The sequence below is a fragment of the Stenella coeruleoalba genome, assembly GCF_951394435.1.
Source record: "Stenella coeruleoalba genome assembly, chromosome: 13".
Classification (NCBI taxonomy): domain Eukaryota; kingdom Metazoa; phylum Chordata; class Mammalia; order Artiodactyla; family Delphinidae; genus Stenella; species Stenella coeruleoalba.
In genome coordinates, this window is record NC_137159.1 from 10,137,602 (window position 1) to 10,152,346 (window position 14,745).

Consider the following 14,745-nt stretch of genomic DNA (forward strand, 5'->3'; position numbering starts at 1 on the left):
AAGGAAGCCAAAAAGAAGTTTATTGAGGAGGAGAGCACCATCTCCTCCCCGTCTACCTGGAAGAGGAGCCACTCAGGGGGGCTGGCACTGCGCCTCTTCCTGTGCTGGGCTCAGTGGGAACGGATGCCCCCACCTCAAGTCCACGGGCCGCGGTAGAGCCCGTCACACCACCTTGTTGACGATGACACCTAGTTCCTCGATCTCACACTGGACTTCATCGCCCTTCTGCAACAGAGTGGGCCGTGAGGCAGTCAGTCCTTTGGTGTGGCACATACACAGGCCTGGATTTCTCAAGTCTGAGCCCACCCTGCCAGGCCTTCTTCCTTTCCTCGTTTAGCCAACCTACCTTGAGAAAGACAGGAGGTTTTCTGAATACACCAACACCTGGGGGGGTCCCGGTCAGGATGACGTCCCCTGGGAAAAGAGTGACGAACCTAGGGCAAAAGGGCCAGGTGAGACCAGGGGCCGAGGTGGCTACAGCCTGCCATGGAGCGCTCGGTTTAGCCTCCAGGTGGGTGTTGGGGGGCAGGGCTCCATCCCACTTACTGGGAGACCCAGGCTATTAGCTCTTCTGTCTTAAACACCATCTGGTTGGTGCTGCTACTCTGGACCACCTCCCCATTCACTCGGCAGCAGATCTTTAAGTTGTGTGGATCTGAAATGCAAAAACACCACTTTGGGGTTCTCCCTTCTTTCCCTCAAACCCCTCCCAATCAGCTAGAAAATGAAAGCACAAGGAGACCTTGTGACTCGCCAGGTGAGAGGGTTGTGTGCTGGACTCCCTGTGCTTGGTCCTGGCACTCCCTACCCTGGAACTGTGTGTGGACACTGGCCGCCTCAGGCCTCCCTGTATCCACCACAGAGCAGAGTGCCTGCCAGTGGTCCCTTGGGTGGGTTAAGGAGGGGATGTTCCAGACTCTCAAGGAGCAGAGAAAAATGGCTGTTTCTGCCTTAAGAAACAGATGTCTACCCACAGCAGAGGCTGACTTGGCACAAGCAGGAGTAGTGAAGACTCCTGCACCTGAAGGCTTACCTGTAATACTGTCCCGAGTAGACAGTACTTTTAACTTTTCGGTGTTTTACACATTCACAAATACCCCCCCCCCCCCCCCCCCCAGGGATCACCATTTAACTTCTCTGATGACTGACTGCACGGGGTGGCGTAAGGCTGAACTGCATGGACGTGGCCCTACCCAGATGGCTGTGGTCTGTCCTCTTAAGCACCGTCTCTCTTCCTGGCTCTCACAGGACCTCACTCAGCCACCGTGTAGGCAGGCAGCAGCAGCTACAAGCAGCAAGGGCACAGTGAAGGTGCAGGGGGCTCTGGAACAGCCGTTCTCTGTGATGCTCAAAGGGCAGCTCTGCTGCTTTCCAACTTAAAGACTCTCCCAGATGGTGGCAGCTAGAGGAAGCCTGACCCACCCATCCTGAGAGAACTGCTTCGTTATTCACTTCATGAATGCAGATTCACCACCTCTGCAACTGCAGCTCTCTATGGGGTGAGGGGACAGGGGGAAGCCCAGTGGAGAACTCATGGCCCACGTTGAGAGATTTGCTCTAATATAAGCAATCAACGAAAGGGCAGCCGGGGATAGGGGCCCGCGTGGAGCCATGCCCCTCACTCCCACTTCCCGGAAAGCTGCTTTCTCTTCACTGATGTATCTAAGAGCAACAGGAGTCACCCAGTGGGCTGTCAGAGACCTACCTGCTACACTGTCCTTGGTCACCAAGGCAGGGCCCAGGGGGCAGAAGGTGTCAAAGGTTTTTCCCAGCAGCCACTGCTTTCCATTGCGTCTCATTTGCCAGTCACGAGCAGTCACGTCATGTGCCACAGTGAAGCCAGCCACATGGGCCATGGCATCTGTGGCCTATGGGGGGCAGGGGGTTTGGCCAGATTGGAGGTTAAATCATGAGGACACCAACCCCTGTAACAAAGGATCTCAAAGCCTTGGTCCCACGTTAGTGGCCAGAGGTGGTGGATGAGAGGCAAGGCAGGGTCAGGAGCAGGTAGATGCCAACCGCCTCCCAATGCCAGGGACAGATGGCACTGCCCTTTCCACCTCACCTTGATGTGCTTGCCTTTCTTTCCAATGACCACAGCCAGCTCCACCTCCCAGTCCACCTCCTGTAGAGCGGGAAAGGAGCAGTGAGTTGCTGGGCTCTGGGCCCCGCTCCTCTGCCGAGGGGCTACACACTGCCTCGGGGCCAGGGCCTCTTAACGGTGGGGTTGGCTGCCGGCCCCCATTTGTAAGACCTCGAGCCAGAGTGGAGTGAACAGTAGGGGAGGTATCACGTGCAGACCCATCAACTGGGCAGTGGCAGGCAGCACCCCCAGAGGCAGGCAGAGCTCTCCGAGCGACTGCAGAAGAGCAGCCTTTGTCCGGGGAGGGAGTTTAAGAGTCACTCTTGATACTTCCAGAAAAGGATGAATACCAAGGAACAGCAGCTAACCCTACTGTGTGCCAGGCACTACTCTAAATGCTTTAACGCACGAACTCAAATAATAACAAGAAAAAGATCGACATGCCAAAATAAATGTGGGCCGAAGGCTTGAATAAGCAAGTCACAAAAAGAAATACACATGGCCACAAAAAGGAAAACATGCTCAGCCCTTTCCATAAACCACAAAGTGCCCTATAAAATAGGTAACAATTTAGCCTTTCAAACTGACTGCTCTTTCTAACAGTGACAACCAGAAACACAAAAAAGAACTGGGTTCCTTGGGGAAATGGCTAATTCCAAGTCTGAGACAGAGTACAAGATGAGCCTGCAATAGCTTGGCCACAGCAAGGAAGTACTCAGAAAGTGATATAGATGGGGGCCATCTTGAAGGCCCTCCCTGGCCAAATTAAGACCCTTTGAGTATCAAAAAGAATGTAAATGATGGACTATGACATATTGAATAAAACTAAAAATCAGGAATTTACAGTGATACTAAAGGGACATGGGTTAAAAAAAAAAAAAGAGGGAAGCAGTGTTTCTTCAGAGTACCAGCTAATAAAAGTGCACAGACAGAAAAAATCACCTTTTTCTAACGCTTACTGCAATAATGGATTCAGGTAAGGATGACCAGATGATCCCTGGATGAAAAATTGTGAGGCAATAAGATAGTCACATGGTTTCAATGTCTACCCTGCAGATTGTTTACTAATTACCACAGTGAAATGTACCTTTACAATGGAGAGGTCACGTGAGCATCAAGTAAACTAAGGGATCAAACTTTAGGGCCCGACAAGAGTCTCCCAGTGGGATGCAACACAAGTACACACCTGTTGCTACAGACTGAATGTTTGTGTCCCACCTCCCCCCACCCCCCAATTCATATACTGAAACCTAACCCCCAAGGTGATGGTATTAGGAGGTGAGACCGTTGAGAGGTGATTAGGTCATGAGGGTAGAGCCTCCATGAAGAGGATTAGTGCCCTTACAAAAAGAGATCCCAGAGAGCTCCCTTCTACCACGTGAGGACACAGTGAAGAGACAGTCGTCTATGGACCAGGAAGTGGGCCCTCACCAGGCACCAAATCTGTTGGCACCTTGATCTTGGACTTCCTCGACTCCAGACTGTGAGAATTAAATGCTTTGTTTATAAGCCATCCATCCATCCATTCTGTATTTTGTAATAGCAGCCTGAACAGGTTAAGAGACCTATGTAGAACTTGACAAAAATGTTTAACCTGAATCTAATCATGAAGAACCAACCAGACAAATCCAGAGTGTGAGACATGCTATGAGACAACTTGCCTGGTTTCTTCAAAAAGTGTCATTAAAGATAAAAAAGGGCAGGGGGAAAAAATTGCTTGAGATCAGGGGTCGGCAAGCTATGGCCCACAGACCAAATCCTTGCTTGTTTGCTGTCTGTTACTGTAGACAAAATTTTCCTGGAACACAGCCATATTCATTCATTCACGTATCAGCTATGCAGCTTTCATATTTCACAATGGCAAAGCTGAACTGTTGCAAAAGAAACTATTTGGCACTCAAAGCCTAATACTAACTGGCCCTTTGAGAAAAAGTCTGCGGATCCCTGTTCTAGATAAAAGGCACTAAGGAGACATAACCAAATACAATGTATGACCTTGACTGATCTTGGACCAAAACCAAAAACCAAAAAACAAACCAGGACCCAAATTAAAAGTCATCTTTGGGGGGGGCGATTGGGAATATTCCCAATTGGACTGTATATTAGATATTACTCATGTTAACTTTCTTAGTTGTGATAATGGTATTATGGTCATGGACATTGTCCTTATTCTTAGGAGATGCATGTTGAAGTTTCTATGAGTGAACTCTTAATGTCTATAACTTACTTTCAAAGGTTCTTCCCACTCCCCCTCCAAAAAAAGTGTGTGTGTGCCCGTGGGACATGAGGGAAGGAGAGGAAGAGGGACAGGGGGAGGAAGAAGGAGGGAGAGGAAAAGCAGATACGGCAGAATGTTAACAGTGAATCCAGGTGAAGAGTCTGGGTAGTCACTGTACTTTTTTTCAACTTTCCTGTAATTTCCAAAATATTCCTAAACTAAAAATTTGAAAGTATTAGTAAGGGTACATACACTGCTGGTAGACATGTAAATTGCTTTTGCAACTTTTCTTAAGGTCACTTTGGCTGATTTTTGAAACCCTGCCTACACTCTGACAAAGACATTCAAATTCTAAGAGTTTGTTCAAAGGAAATAATCACACATTCATGGATGTGCAAAGTCTTTTCTATAAGGAGGTTCACTGCAACACTACTTATAAAAGCTAAAAACTGGAAACAACCTATCTAGCAATATGAGGACTACTGAATAAATTATGGCCATTGATACAATAGAAAACTAAGCAGTAACCTAAAAAATGTCAGGGGAGAATATTTAATGGCATGAAGAATGTTCTTGCTGGAGACTTAACTAAATGGTAGGCATATGTACAGTATAAATAGAAACAGGAACAGAAAAACACTGGGAAGATATACAGCAAAACATAAATGTTGCAAGTCCTGGGCAGTGGGAACATGGGTGACTTTTCTTTACGTTTATCTGTATTTTACTAATTTTCTATAATGCAAGTATATTACTTTTGTAATCAGGAAAAGATATAAATTAACTTCTCCCCCCCCCACCCCCGAGAGCAGTCTTATTACTGTATAATCCCCTGGAGTTTCTGTTTAATGCACTAATGAGCAACAGATGGTTCCTTTAGGCTGGAGGCTGAGCACCTGTGTGATGGGCCCCAGTGACTCGGGGGCACAGTGGGGAGGCACCAACCTGACTCTCAGGAGGGAGGACGACCTCGTCGTAGGGCCCCACGATGGAGCTGGAAAACTTGCTGAAGATGATGGGCTCCTTGGGCACAGGCACGTTCTGCTCTTTGCAGTGGTCCACATAGTTCATGCCCACGCACACCACCTTGTCTGGCCGTGTAACTGGAGCCAGGAATGTCACTTCTGACCGTGGTAGGACTGGCAACTGGGCAGCCAGGGCTCTGCAGAGACCAGAGCAGGAGAGAGGGGCACTCTGGGGAGATCCTGCAGCAGCTACAAGTTTTTAAAATGTATTTTCTAGATCAACCATCAGAGTCAGCAGGAAAATCAAGCCCAGTTACTGTCCTTTGATATCAGAGCACTGTTTATATTTATCCAGTGTTGATTTCCTCTCCCCCATTAGGTAATACATGTCCATGTAAGAGAATTCAAAAGGTGCAAATGGGAATAATGGAAAGGTCTCTCTTCTACACCTTCTCCTAGTCACGCTGCTCCAGCCCTGGAGACAACCACTGTGTCCTTCGTAGCTCTTCACAGCCACTCTATGTATACTCTTCTCCCATCTTTTTTTTTTTTTCTTGCGGTACGCGGGCCTCTCACTGTTGTGGCCTCTCCCGTTGCGGAGCACAGGCTCCAGACGCGCAGGCTCAGCGGCCATGGCTCACGGGCCCAGCCGCTCCGCGGCACATGGGATCTTCCCGGACTGGGGCACGAACCCGTGTCCCCTGCATCGGCAGGCGGACTCTTAACCACTGCACCACCAGGGAAGCCCTCCCATCTTTTTTTATGCAAATGATAGCACAATTATATATACCTTTTAAAAACATATATATTTTAGAGATCTCACCATAACAGTATACAGCTTCCTCGTTTTCGTATGGCTGCCTATTACTGCACAGTAGAGATACACCCAATTTTCTAATGAGGGACACAGAAGTAGTTTCTCATCTTGCGAGAATATGAAAGTAGGGGAAAAATACTGTTACCAACACTGTATGCTGTCAAACATCTGTATTTTTTGTCAGTTAAATAGGTGAAAATGACACCTCAAAGTGGTTTTTTGTTTTGAGGGTTTTTTTGCCATACCAAGCGGCATGCGGGCTCTTAGTTCCCCGACCAGGGATCAAACCCTCGCCCCCTGCAGTGGAAGCGTGGAGTCTTAACCACTGGACCGCCAGGGAAGTCCCCTCAAAGCGGTTTTTAATTTACTGTTCATCAACACCTTTAGACCAGATTCCACAGGACTCCTGGCTTCAGGGAGGCCTCTCCCTAATCTAGCCCAAACCCAAGAACCATCTTTAAGAACCTCTTTGCAGTCCTCTCTCCTAATGAGCTTTCCAAGATGCCTCTTAGGATCCCAGGTCCCAGCCCCTCAGGCAAGCAGGAATTTAATCTCCCAGGGAAGGCAGTGCGACAAAGTAGAATTCTGGCCCCACCACCAAGCGTGTGGCCTTCGGATGGTCAATCATCCTCCTCGGGCCTCGGTTTCCCCCTCTGTAAACTGAGGATGTTGTCATAAAAGATTTCTAAGGCTCTTCACTAAGGGAACAGGTGAGAAATGAAGGCTGGGGTGCAAAAGAGGAGGCGGGTGGGAGGAGGGAGGGGGAATGGGGCAGCTGCGGCAGGGCACTGCTGCCTGCTGACTTACCTCTTTGCCACTGAGAGAGCGGCCTCTCCCTGCCCCAGGAACTCTATCATCGTCTTGGGCAGTGTGGGGTCAAAGGCGCTGAGGTTGATGACACCTCCACCATTCCCTGACTCCAGGCCCAGATGAGGTCCCGTCAGGTGGGGTGCCCGGAACTGCACCAATCTCATGTCTCTGGAGGGTTGAAAGGGCCAACGCTGAGCCTGCAGCAGAGCCGTGAGCCACCTTCTTCTACCAGAGACCAGCATCGGAGCCTATGGAGAAAAAAGTGGGTCCTAGGGGATGGAGACAGTCCGAAGCCATCACTGGGGCTCCCAGAGCTCCTCAAGCTGCAGCCCAAGTCCTCTTGCCCCATGAGCCATTCGTGGCTCACCACATGGGAAGTGGTCCAGGTTTTCACTTATTTCACGTGTTTCAAATGAAACATTTCTAGAGAAGCAACTACTTCATGCCAGCCACTGAGCTAGGCCCCAGGGATTCCAGCCTTCCGTCAACCAGTGCTTTCTGAAAGCTTACACTGTAGCTGGCACCACTGGGGCACCGGGCAGACAATGCAGGTCAGACACACTCAGCCCTGCCATCCTGCCTGCAGGGGAGACTGATGTTAACAACGGATGCCGTTAAGTAGGATTCTGCAATTGGGACTGCTGCTGTGTAGATCAAGGGCCCTGTCTTTGTTTCTTGAGGAAGTGTGGGCTGGGCTAAGATGAGCAGGGCTAGGAATTAGTTAAGAGTGGAGCCCAGCGTGAGCAAGAGATCACAGGTGAAACTGGCTTCACAGCTGCCACAGGTAGTTTTTTAAATGCCAATTTGATCCTGTTACCCTCCTACTTAAAATGCTTTCCACTGCTCACATGACCAAGCCAGAACCCCTTCCAGGCTGTCGCAGCCTTTTAGGAGCAGCCCCCGCCTGCCTCTCCAGGCAGTAATTATTTAGTGGCTTCTGTGCTGGAGTACAGGCTGCCCTAGGAAAGAGGCTGCAGACAGAGGGCAGGGTCTACGCCTGACAGGCATCACGGGGCTGTCTCCCCTCTGGGTTCTGGGGCCACAACTGTCTCTTTTGCTGCCGAGTCCACAGTGCCTAGCACTGTGCCTGCCACACAGAAGGCTCTCAGCTACTCTCTGTTCAATGATCAAATGCCAGAAGCAGGGGCTTGACTTTTCACTACTTGGGAAAACTCGGTGATTGTCAGCCTCAGGAGGGGCAGCTGTGCCTTCCCTCCTAATATCACTTAGAAAGTATCAACAAGGCTCAGGTTCCATTTTGAGTTCTAGGCTCCACGCAAAGACAAACCCCATTCTCTTCTTTGGTTTCTGAGTCTGGCCTCCACCCCAACAGTCCCTCCTCTTCATGGTTCCTTGCCTTTAAAAGTAGCCTTTTAGGGATTCCCTGGTGGCACAGCGGTTAAGAATCCGCCTGCCAATGCAGGGGACACGGGTTCAAGCCCTGGTCCGGAAAGATCCCACATGCCGCGGAGCAACTAAGCCCGTGCGCCACACCTACTGAGCCTGCGCTCCAGGGCCTGCGGGCCACAACTACTGAGCCCACGTGCCATAACTACTGAAGCCCGCGCAGCTAGAGACAGTGCTCCACGACGAGAAGCCCGCGCACCGCAACGAAGAGTAGACCCCGTTCGCCACAACTAGAGAAAGCCTGCGTGCAGCAACGAAGACCCAGTGCAGCCAAAAATAAATAAACAAAATAAAAAATAAAAGTAGCCCTTTATGCTCAAGCACGTGGAGGTCATCCCAGACTCCTGGTTCTCTGATGATTCCATCTACCTTGTTCAGTTAAACACTCATTAGATCCAGGTCAATGATCTGATCGCTGTGCTGGCCGATGAGTTTAACCAGAAAACCAGGAGTTCTGAACCTCCCACCCTCCTGTCTTACACAAGCACCAACCATGCCACTGTCAGGGACTGTTCAAGCTAAAATGTATGCACTTATACTCCACACACTAAGATTATTATCCCACTGCATGCCAGGTGTTACTTTGTTTTACCTACAATGGCTGATTTAATTCTCTTGACAGCTGTAGACGGTAGGGGCTGTTGGTCCCATTTCACAGATGAAAAAACTAAGGCTCGAAGAGGATAAGGGATCTGCCCAAGTTCCCAAGGACAGGAAAGAACTGGGACTTGAATCCAAGTCCAGGTGAGGAGTTGGACACTTTAGCCCAGAGGTGGCGGTGAGAAGTAGGAACCTCCAACAGGAAATCTTCTGGAGGCCCAGCGACACCCTGCATGCCCCAGGGGAAATTGGATCTCCTGCTGGCTACTGCCTCAGGGATAAGGCTGTTCACCTGCTCTCCCAGATAAACGCAGGCCCCACTGACTGCCCTTCCCACATGACAGGCCCTTGCAGGTTCTCATTCCGCCCTCTAGCAATCCCCTCAGGCTGAGCGCCTCATTTTACAGAAGGGGCACTGAGGCTGAAGGAGGTGAAGTCACCTGCCGAGGTACCTGAAAGTGGCCCCGCTGCTCCTGCGGGAACCACTGTGCCGCAGAGCCTGAGCTCAATCCAACTCTGGACAGGTGTCCGTAAGCAAAGAGGCAGGGACATGGAGCTGCAACGGCGCAGGCGAGACAACGGTTTGCACCTGGGACCGCGTCCCACCATCCACTCGCCTGGGCCCCTGTGCCAGTCCCCCACTTCCCCTGTATGCCCAGCTCCATCCCCTACACTCAGTGGGCGCCCAAGAGGGCCCGCCAGCCCAGTCCGTGTGGTCGGAGCGGCCGGGCACCAGAGTCCAGTCCTGCCCTCAGCCGGAGGCCCGGAGGCCCGGTGCACCCCGCCGTCTGGCCTAAACCTAACCTACCTGGCACCCTGTGCTGTCGGGATAGGACTCGCGGGCCAGACGCCAAGGTCACCGGGCGCCCGAGCACAGGTACTACGTCCCAGAGACCACAACCGGCCGGGACTTCTAACGCTGCGACACTGGGCGCCGTGCGGCTCCTCTAAATAAGGCGTCAGCAGAGGCGGGCGCTCCCTGGTGACGTCACGGGACAACGGCCAATAGCAGGGCGTCTAGTTCGGTGCCGGAAGCCAAGTCGCATAGTGGGCGGGCCCAGGGCCCGAGGGAGGGTAGTCTCTCTCGCGTTCCAGCAGGCCTGTGGGTGCGGACCTGAAGCCGGCGAAGCCAGCCGGATGCCCCGGACGCCGCATGCCCGAAGGCACTGGCTTTCGGGGCGGCGTGCGCTTGCATGAACCCGAAAGGGGGTGCTTCTTGACATTTTGCGCCCTGGGCGCCTCGCTGGCCTCGCCCGCGTCGGGCCCAGCATCTGGGCCAGGCCCTGCTCTGATGGTTGAGCGAAATGCGTGGAGACCAAATTCTGGCGCGCTGGTTGACAAAGCCAGCCCTTTTTGTCTACTGTTTGTGTCATATCAGAGAAGAGAGGAGTGATGATTGCACCGATATTACATATGGGGAACCTGCGGCCGGAAGTATTTTCCTTAAGACGGCATTCTTAAGCAAAATTACAGCCTTTCACAGCCCTGTCTTCTTACGCACTATATGGACTGTGCGCAGGGTAGTAGGAGGCATAACCTCCATCGTTAGAAAACAGGCATTCGAGTGGAGAGGTGGTTTAATTAAACAGTTACAATCCAGCTCTCCAGGCATAAAGACATACGAGGGGCCCTGGGCAAGAAGCCCAAGACTTAATCAAGGAGCAGATCATCAAGGGCTTTATTTGCCCCAGAAAGGAGTTTGAGCCTTATCTAAGCACACAGGAGGCCACTGGAAGGTCCTCACTGGGCGGGGTTGGGGGGGTGCTGTGGTCAGACTTGCACTTGAGAAGTTTTGCTCAAGGAAAGGTGTCTGGGTTAAGAGAGGTGCAGCTGAGAGCAGTGGTGGTTTGGTGTGCGGCAGAGATGGTGAAAGTCCAGAGATGTTTAGAAGGCAGAACTGATGGCCCTCAGTGATGACAGGAGGTGGGAGTAAGGTGGAAGGAGGTGCAAGGCCGACTCGTAGGTCTCTGGCCTGGTAGATGGCAGTGCCATTCATGGAGACGGGTTCTGGAGAGGCAGCAAGTCTGGGGGGAGGATGGTGAGCTTAGTGTTGGATGGGTTGTATTTAGTGTGCCCATGGGACACTCAAGGGGACTCTGCAGGGTGGGCCATTGGAGACACGGATCTGGAGCTTCCGCTCTTGTCTGGCTTGAAGATAGAGGTCAGCATAGAGACATAAATGGAACCTGGGGTGTGAGTGTCATCGAGGGAACGTGCTAAAGAGAGCCTGGCGTAGGCAGGAGACCTGGGCAGAAAGGGAACACAGATCTGCAGATGTTCCCCCTCGAGTATTCAGCAGAGTGGTGAGCAGTGCATGCCTGTGAGGCAACGACCTGAGACCAGGGAAAGATTCATCAGAAAGAATTAGAGGGAACAGTGTTAAGAGATTGACAGGGCCAGGAACAGTGCCTCTTCCCACTAGTCTGACTGGAAAGACACAGAATTCACGGAATATCGAGTAGAGTACTCATAGAGATCTTGCCTCCGTAATGGGGAATAATGAACCCAGACTAAACAATGCTCCAGTCCTGCCTGACAAATGATAAAATCAAGACACAAAAGGATCAAACTTGTCTCCAAGTAACTTAAGTACATCACAGACCAAGCTCAATCATGTTTATAGAAAATTTAAAAAATATACCTAGCATCCAACAAGGTAAACTTCACGAGATCTGACATCTAATCAAAGATTACCCAGCTTGGGCTTCCCTGGTGGCGCAGTGGTTGAGAGTCTGCCTGCCTATGCAGGGGACACGAGTTCGTGCCTGGGTCCGGGAAGATCCCACATGCCGCGGAGCGGCTGGGCCCGTGAACCATGGCTGCTGAGCCTGCACATCCTGCGCGTCCGGAGCCTGTGCTCCGCAATGGGAGAGGCCACAGCAGTGAGAGGCCCGCGTACCGCAAAAAAAAAAACAAAACAAGATTACCCAGCTTGGAAAGAAGCAGGAAAACATGACTCAAAATAGTAAAGCAATTTAATCCAACTCAAAACTGACAGATGTTAGGATTAACCGACAAGGACATTATAACAGTTTTTTATAACTGTACTCTGTGTGTTCAAATGTTAAGTAGAGGGACTTCCCCGGTGGTCCAGTGGTTAAAACTCCATGCTCCCAATGCAGGGGACCCAGGTTCGATCCCTGGTCAGGGAACTAGATCCCGCATGCCGCAACTAAAGATCCTGCATGGCTTAACAAAGATCCTGCATGTGCAAATAAGACCTGGCGCAGCCAAAATAAATATTAAAAAAAAAAAGTAGAGACAGGGGAGTTAAAAAAAAAAAAAAGACCCAAACCAAACTTCTATTGAGGTAAACTGCAATATCTGAGATGAAAAATACACTAGATGGATTAATGGTAGATTCAACACTGCAGAAGAAAAGGTTAGTGAATTTGGAAACATAGCTCTAGCTTTTGGGCTGGTACCTCTATCTTCTGATAATTTGCCGAAATGACCAACACAAAAGGAAAGAGGAGAGGCTCCGATAGATAAATGTTCTCTAGGCCTTTTAGAAGACATGGAGTTGTTCCTTTGGCCACATACATGTGAATCTACAAGAAAGGTGATGTTGACATCAAGGGGATTGGCACTACTCAAAAAGAAAAGCCCACCGCTGTTCCCACGGCAAAACTGGAAGAGTCTATGGTGTGTTCCCAACATGCTGCCAGCATTGTTGCAAACAAACAAGGGCAAGAATCTTGCCAAGAAAATTAATGTATATATTGAGCATGTTAAGCACTCTAGGAGCTGAGATAGCTTCCTGAAACATGTGAAGGAAAATGATCAGAAAAAAGAAGGCAGCCAGAGCAAAAGGTACTTGGGCTCAACTGAAACCCAGGCGGCTCCACCCGGAGAAATGCAGCCATTGGTTCTGCACCTGTGAGAACCGTGGAAAGGAGCCTGAGCTGTTGGAACCCATTCCCTATAAATTCTTGGCATAATAGGTATTAAAAAAAAAAAAATCTCCGGACTGTAAAAATGTTTCTCTTAATTGAGAAGTGTGGTGTCTCCTCCCCCAAAGAAGTGTTTCCAGCAAACTTTTTTCTTAAAAAAGGGAAAACATAGCACTAGGAAGTATCCCAAGTGAAATCGAGTACCATATGATTTAAACATGCTGAAAAGACCATCAGTGAGCTGTGCGGAAAATCCAAACCACTTAATACATGTGTAACTGTATTCCTAAAGTAGAGGAGAGGGAAGGGGAAACAGAAAAAAAATATATTTGAAGAAATAATGGCCAAGACTTTTCTAAACTTGATGAAAACTATAAACCCACTATCCAAGAATCTCAGTAACCCCCAAGCACAAAACACATGAGGAAAACTACACCATGGCATAGCATAATCAAGGTGTTCAATACTAGTGATGAAAAGGGAAAATCTTAAAATCAGCCAGAGGACGTCTGTATCCAGAATAATGGAGAAACACTTGTTCCTATTCCTCCTGCTAAGTACAGCTAAAAGCCTGTACGAGGCAAACATAAGACTCTGAAAAGGAGATGAGAAGGCAGACTGGCCTGGGGTCTGCACACCAGCAAGATGGTGCAGCAGTGAGTTCTCTGGGTTCTTTTTTCTCATGTAACCAGACTTGGTCCTGAGGAAGCTGGCAGCCTGGAAAGGCCAGTGGGTGCAGACACAAAAAGCCCCAAGAAAATCCTGCTCTTGAGTCAAAGAACCAGGAAAGGGACCGCCTAGCAAAACAGAAAATTTAGACAATAACTGCTGTACTCCAGCCAGACGACGCAGAAAAAAACTGTGGTCCCATGCCCACCAACAAGGCAGAGTAGGGAGCCTAGATTTTCACCCTTGCCAGGCTGTAATGCAGTGCCTCAACCCTTCCCCTATGTCAGAGTGGTGAGAGGGGTGGATCAGAGAAGGGAAAGTGGGGAGCCTGAACTGTCCTCCCTGCTGGGCAGTAGCAAGGTCACCCTCCACAGTGGGGGCCATGTGGGGAGCTGAAGCTCCCACCCTGCTGGGCAGTAACAAGGATCCTCTCCTCCCTGGGTGTCATGGAGGCTGACTTAATGAAAAGGAAAGGTAGCATATCAAAATTTGTGGGGCACAGCGAAGACAGTACTCAGAAGGAAATGTATAGCTCCAAATTCTTATTTTAGAAAAGAGGAAAATTCTCAAATCAATAAGCTTAGCTCCTCCTAGCTCCTAGAAAAAGAAGAGCAAAATAAACCCAAAGCAAGCAGAAAGAAGGAAATAATAAAGAGCAAAAAAATCGATGTAATAGAAACCAGAAATATAGTGGAGGAAATCAATGAAACACAAAGATGTTTCTTTGAAACGATCAATGAAATGACAAACTTCTACCAAGAATGACAAAGGAAAAAAGAAGAAAACACAAATTACCAATATCAGGAATGAAACAGGTGATATCACTATAGACCCTGAAGTCATCAAAAAGATACTAAGAGGCCACTATAAACAAGTATACACACATAAATTTGACAACCTCAGTGAAATTGACCAATTCCTTGAAATACAGGCTATCACAATTCACCCAATATGAAACAGATTATTTGAATAACACTGTATCTATTAAGGAAATTTAAACTGTACTTTAAAAACTCCTGAAAAAGAACTATCCAGTCCCAGATGATTTCACTGGAGAATCCTACCAAATATTTAAAGAATAAACACCAATTTCTACCTAATCTATTCCAGAAAATAGAAGAGCTAGGAACAATGCTTTAATTCATTTTATGAAGCTGGTATTACCCTGGTAACAAAAAACAAAGACAGTATTAAAAAAAAAGACAACTACAGACCAATATCTCTCATAGATTCAAAACAAAGCATTAGCAAATATAATTCAGCAATATATAAAAATAATTCTC

The 14,745-nt window shown here is 49.1% G+C and overlaps 1 protein-coding gene across 3 annotated transcripts; it reads right to left on the reverse strand.

The window, feature by feature from the left end:
- Positions 1-24: 24 nt before the first annotated feature.
- LOC307196480 (oxaloacetate tautomerase FAHD2A, mitochondrial) lies at positions 25-9,960 on the reverse strand. 3 transcript variants are annotated; one of them, XM_079941427.1, is made up of 8 exons: positions 9,709-9,960; positions 6,891-7,141; positions 5,247-5,463; positions 2,066-2,125; positions 1,706-1,868; positions 547-655; positions 347-434; positions 30-225 (listed from the first exon to the last, which is right to left on the reverse strand). In XM_079941427.1, exons 2-8 carry the CDS (start codon positions 7,133-7,135, stop codon positions 163-165), a joined length of 945 nt encoding a protein of 314 aa, XP_079797553.1. In that variant the 5' UTR covers positions 7,136-7,141; positions 9,709-9,960; the 3' UTR covers positions 30-162. The 3 variants fall into 3 exon arrangements, with proteins under 3 accessions (XP_079797555.1, XP_079797553.1, XP_079797554.1); XM_079941428.1 differs by having other exon boundaries at positions 65-225; positions 347-414; XM_079941429.1 differs by lacking the exon at positions 547-655 and having other exon boundaries at positions 25-225; positions 347-414.
- Positions 9,961-14,745: the final 4,785 nt, after the last annotated feature.

What these genes read in the sequence shown, in the direction of transcription:
- LOC307196480 (XM_079941427.1), bottom strand. Translation starts at nt 7,135, where the DNA reads ATGCTGGTCTCTGGTAGAAGAAGGTGGCTCACGGCTCTGCTGCAGGCT. An exon ending in TCCTCCCTCCTGAGAGTCAG is followed by an intron (nt 2,126 to 5,246) that starts GTTGGTGCCTCC and finishes CCCGCTCTACAG; the next exon opens with GAGGTGGACTGGGAGGTGGA. An exon ending in GACCAAGGACAGTGTAGCAG is followed by an intron (nt 656 to 1,705) that starts GTAGGTCTCTGA and finishes TTTGCATTTCAG; the next exon opens with ATCCACACAACTTAAAGATC.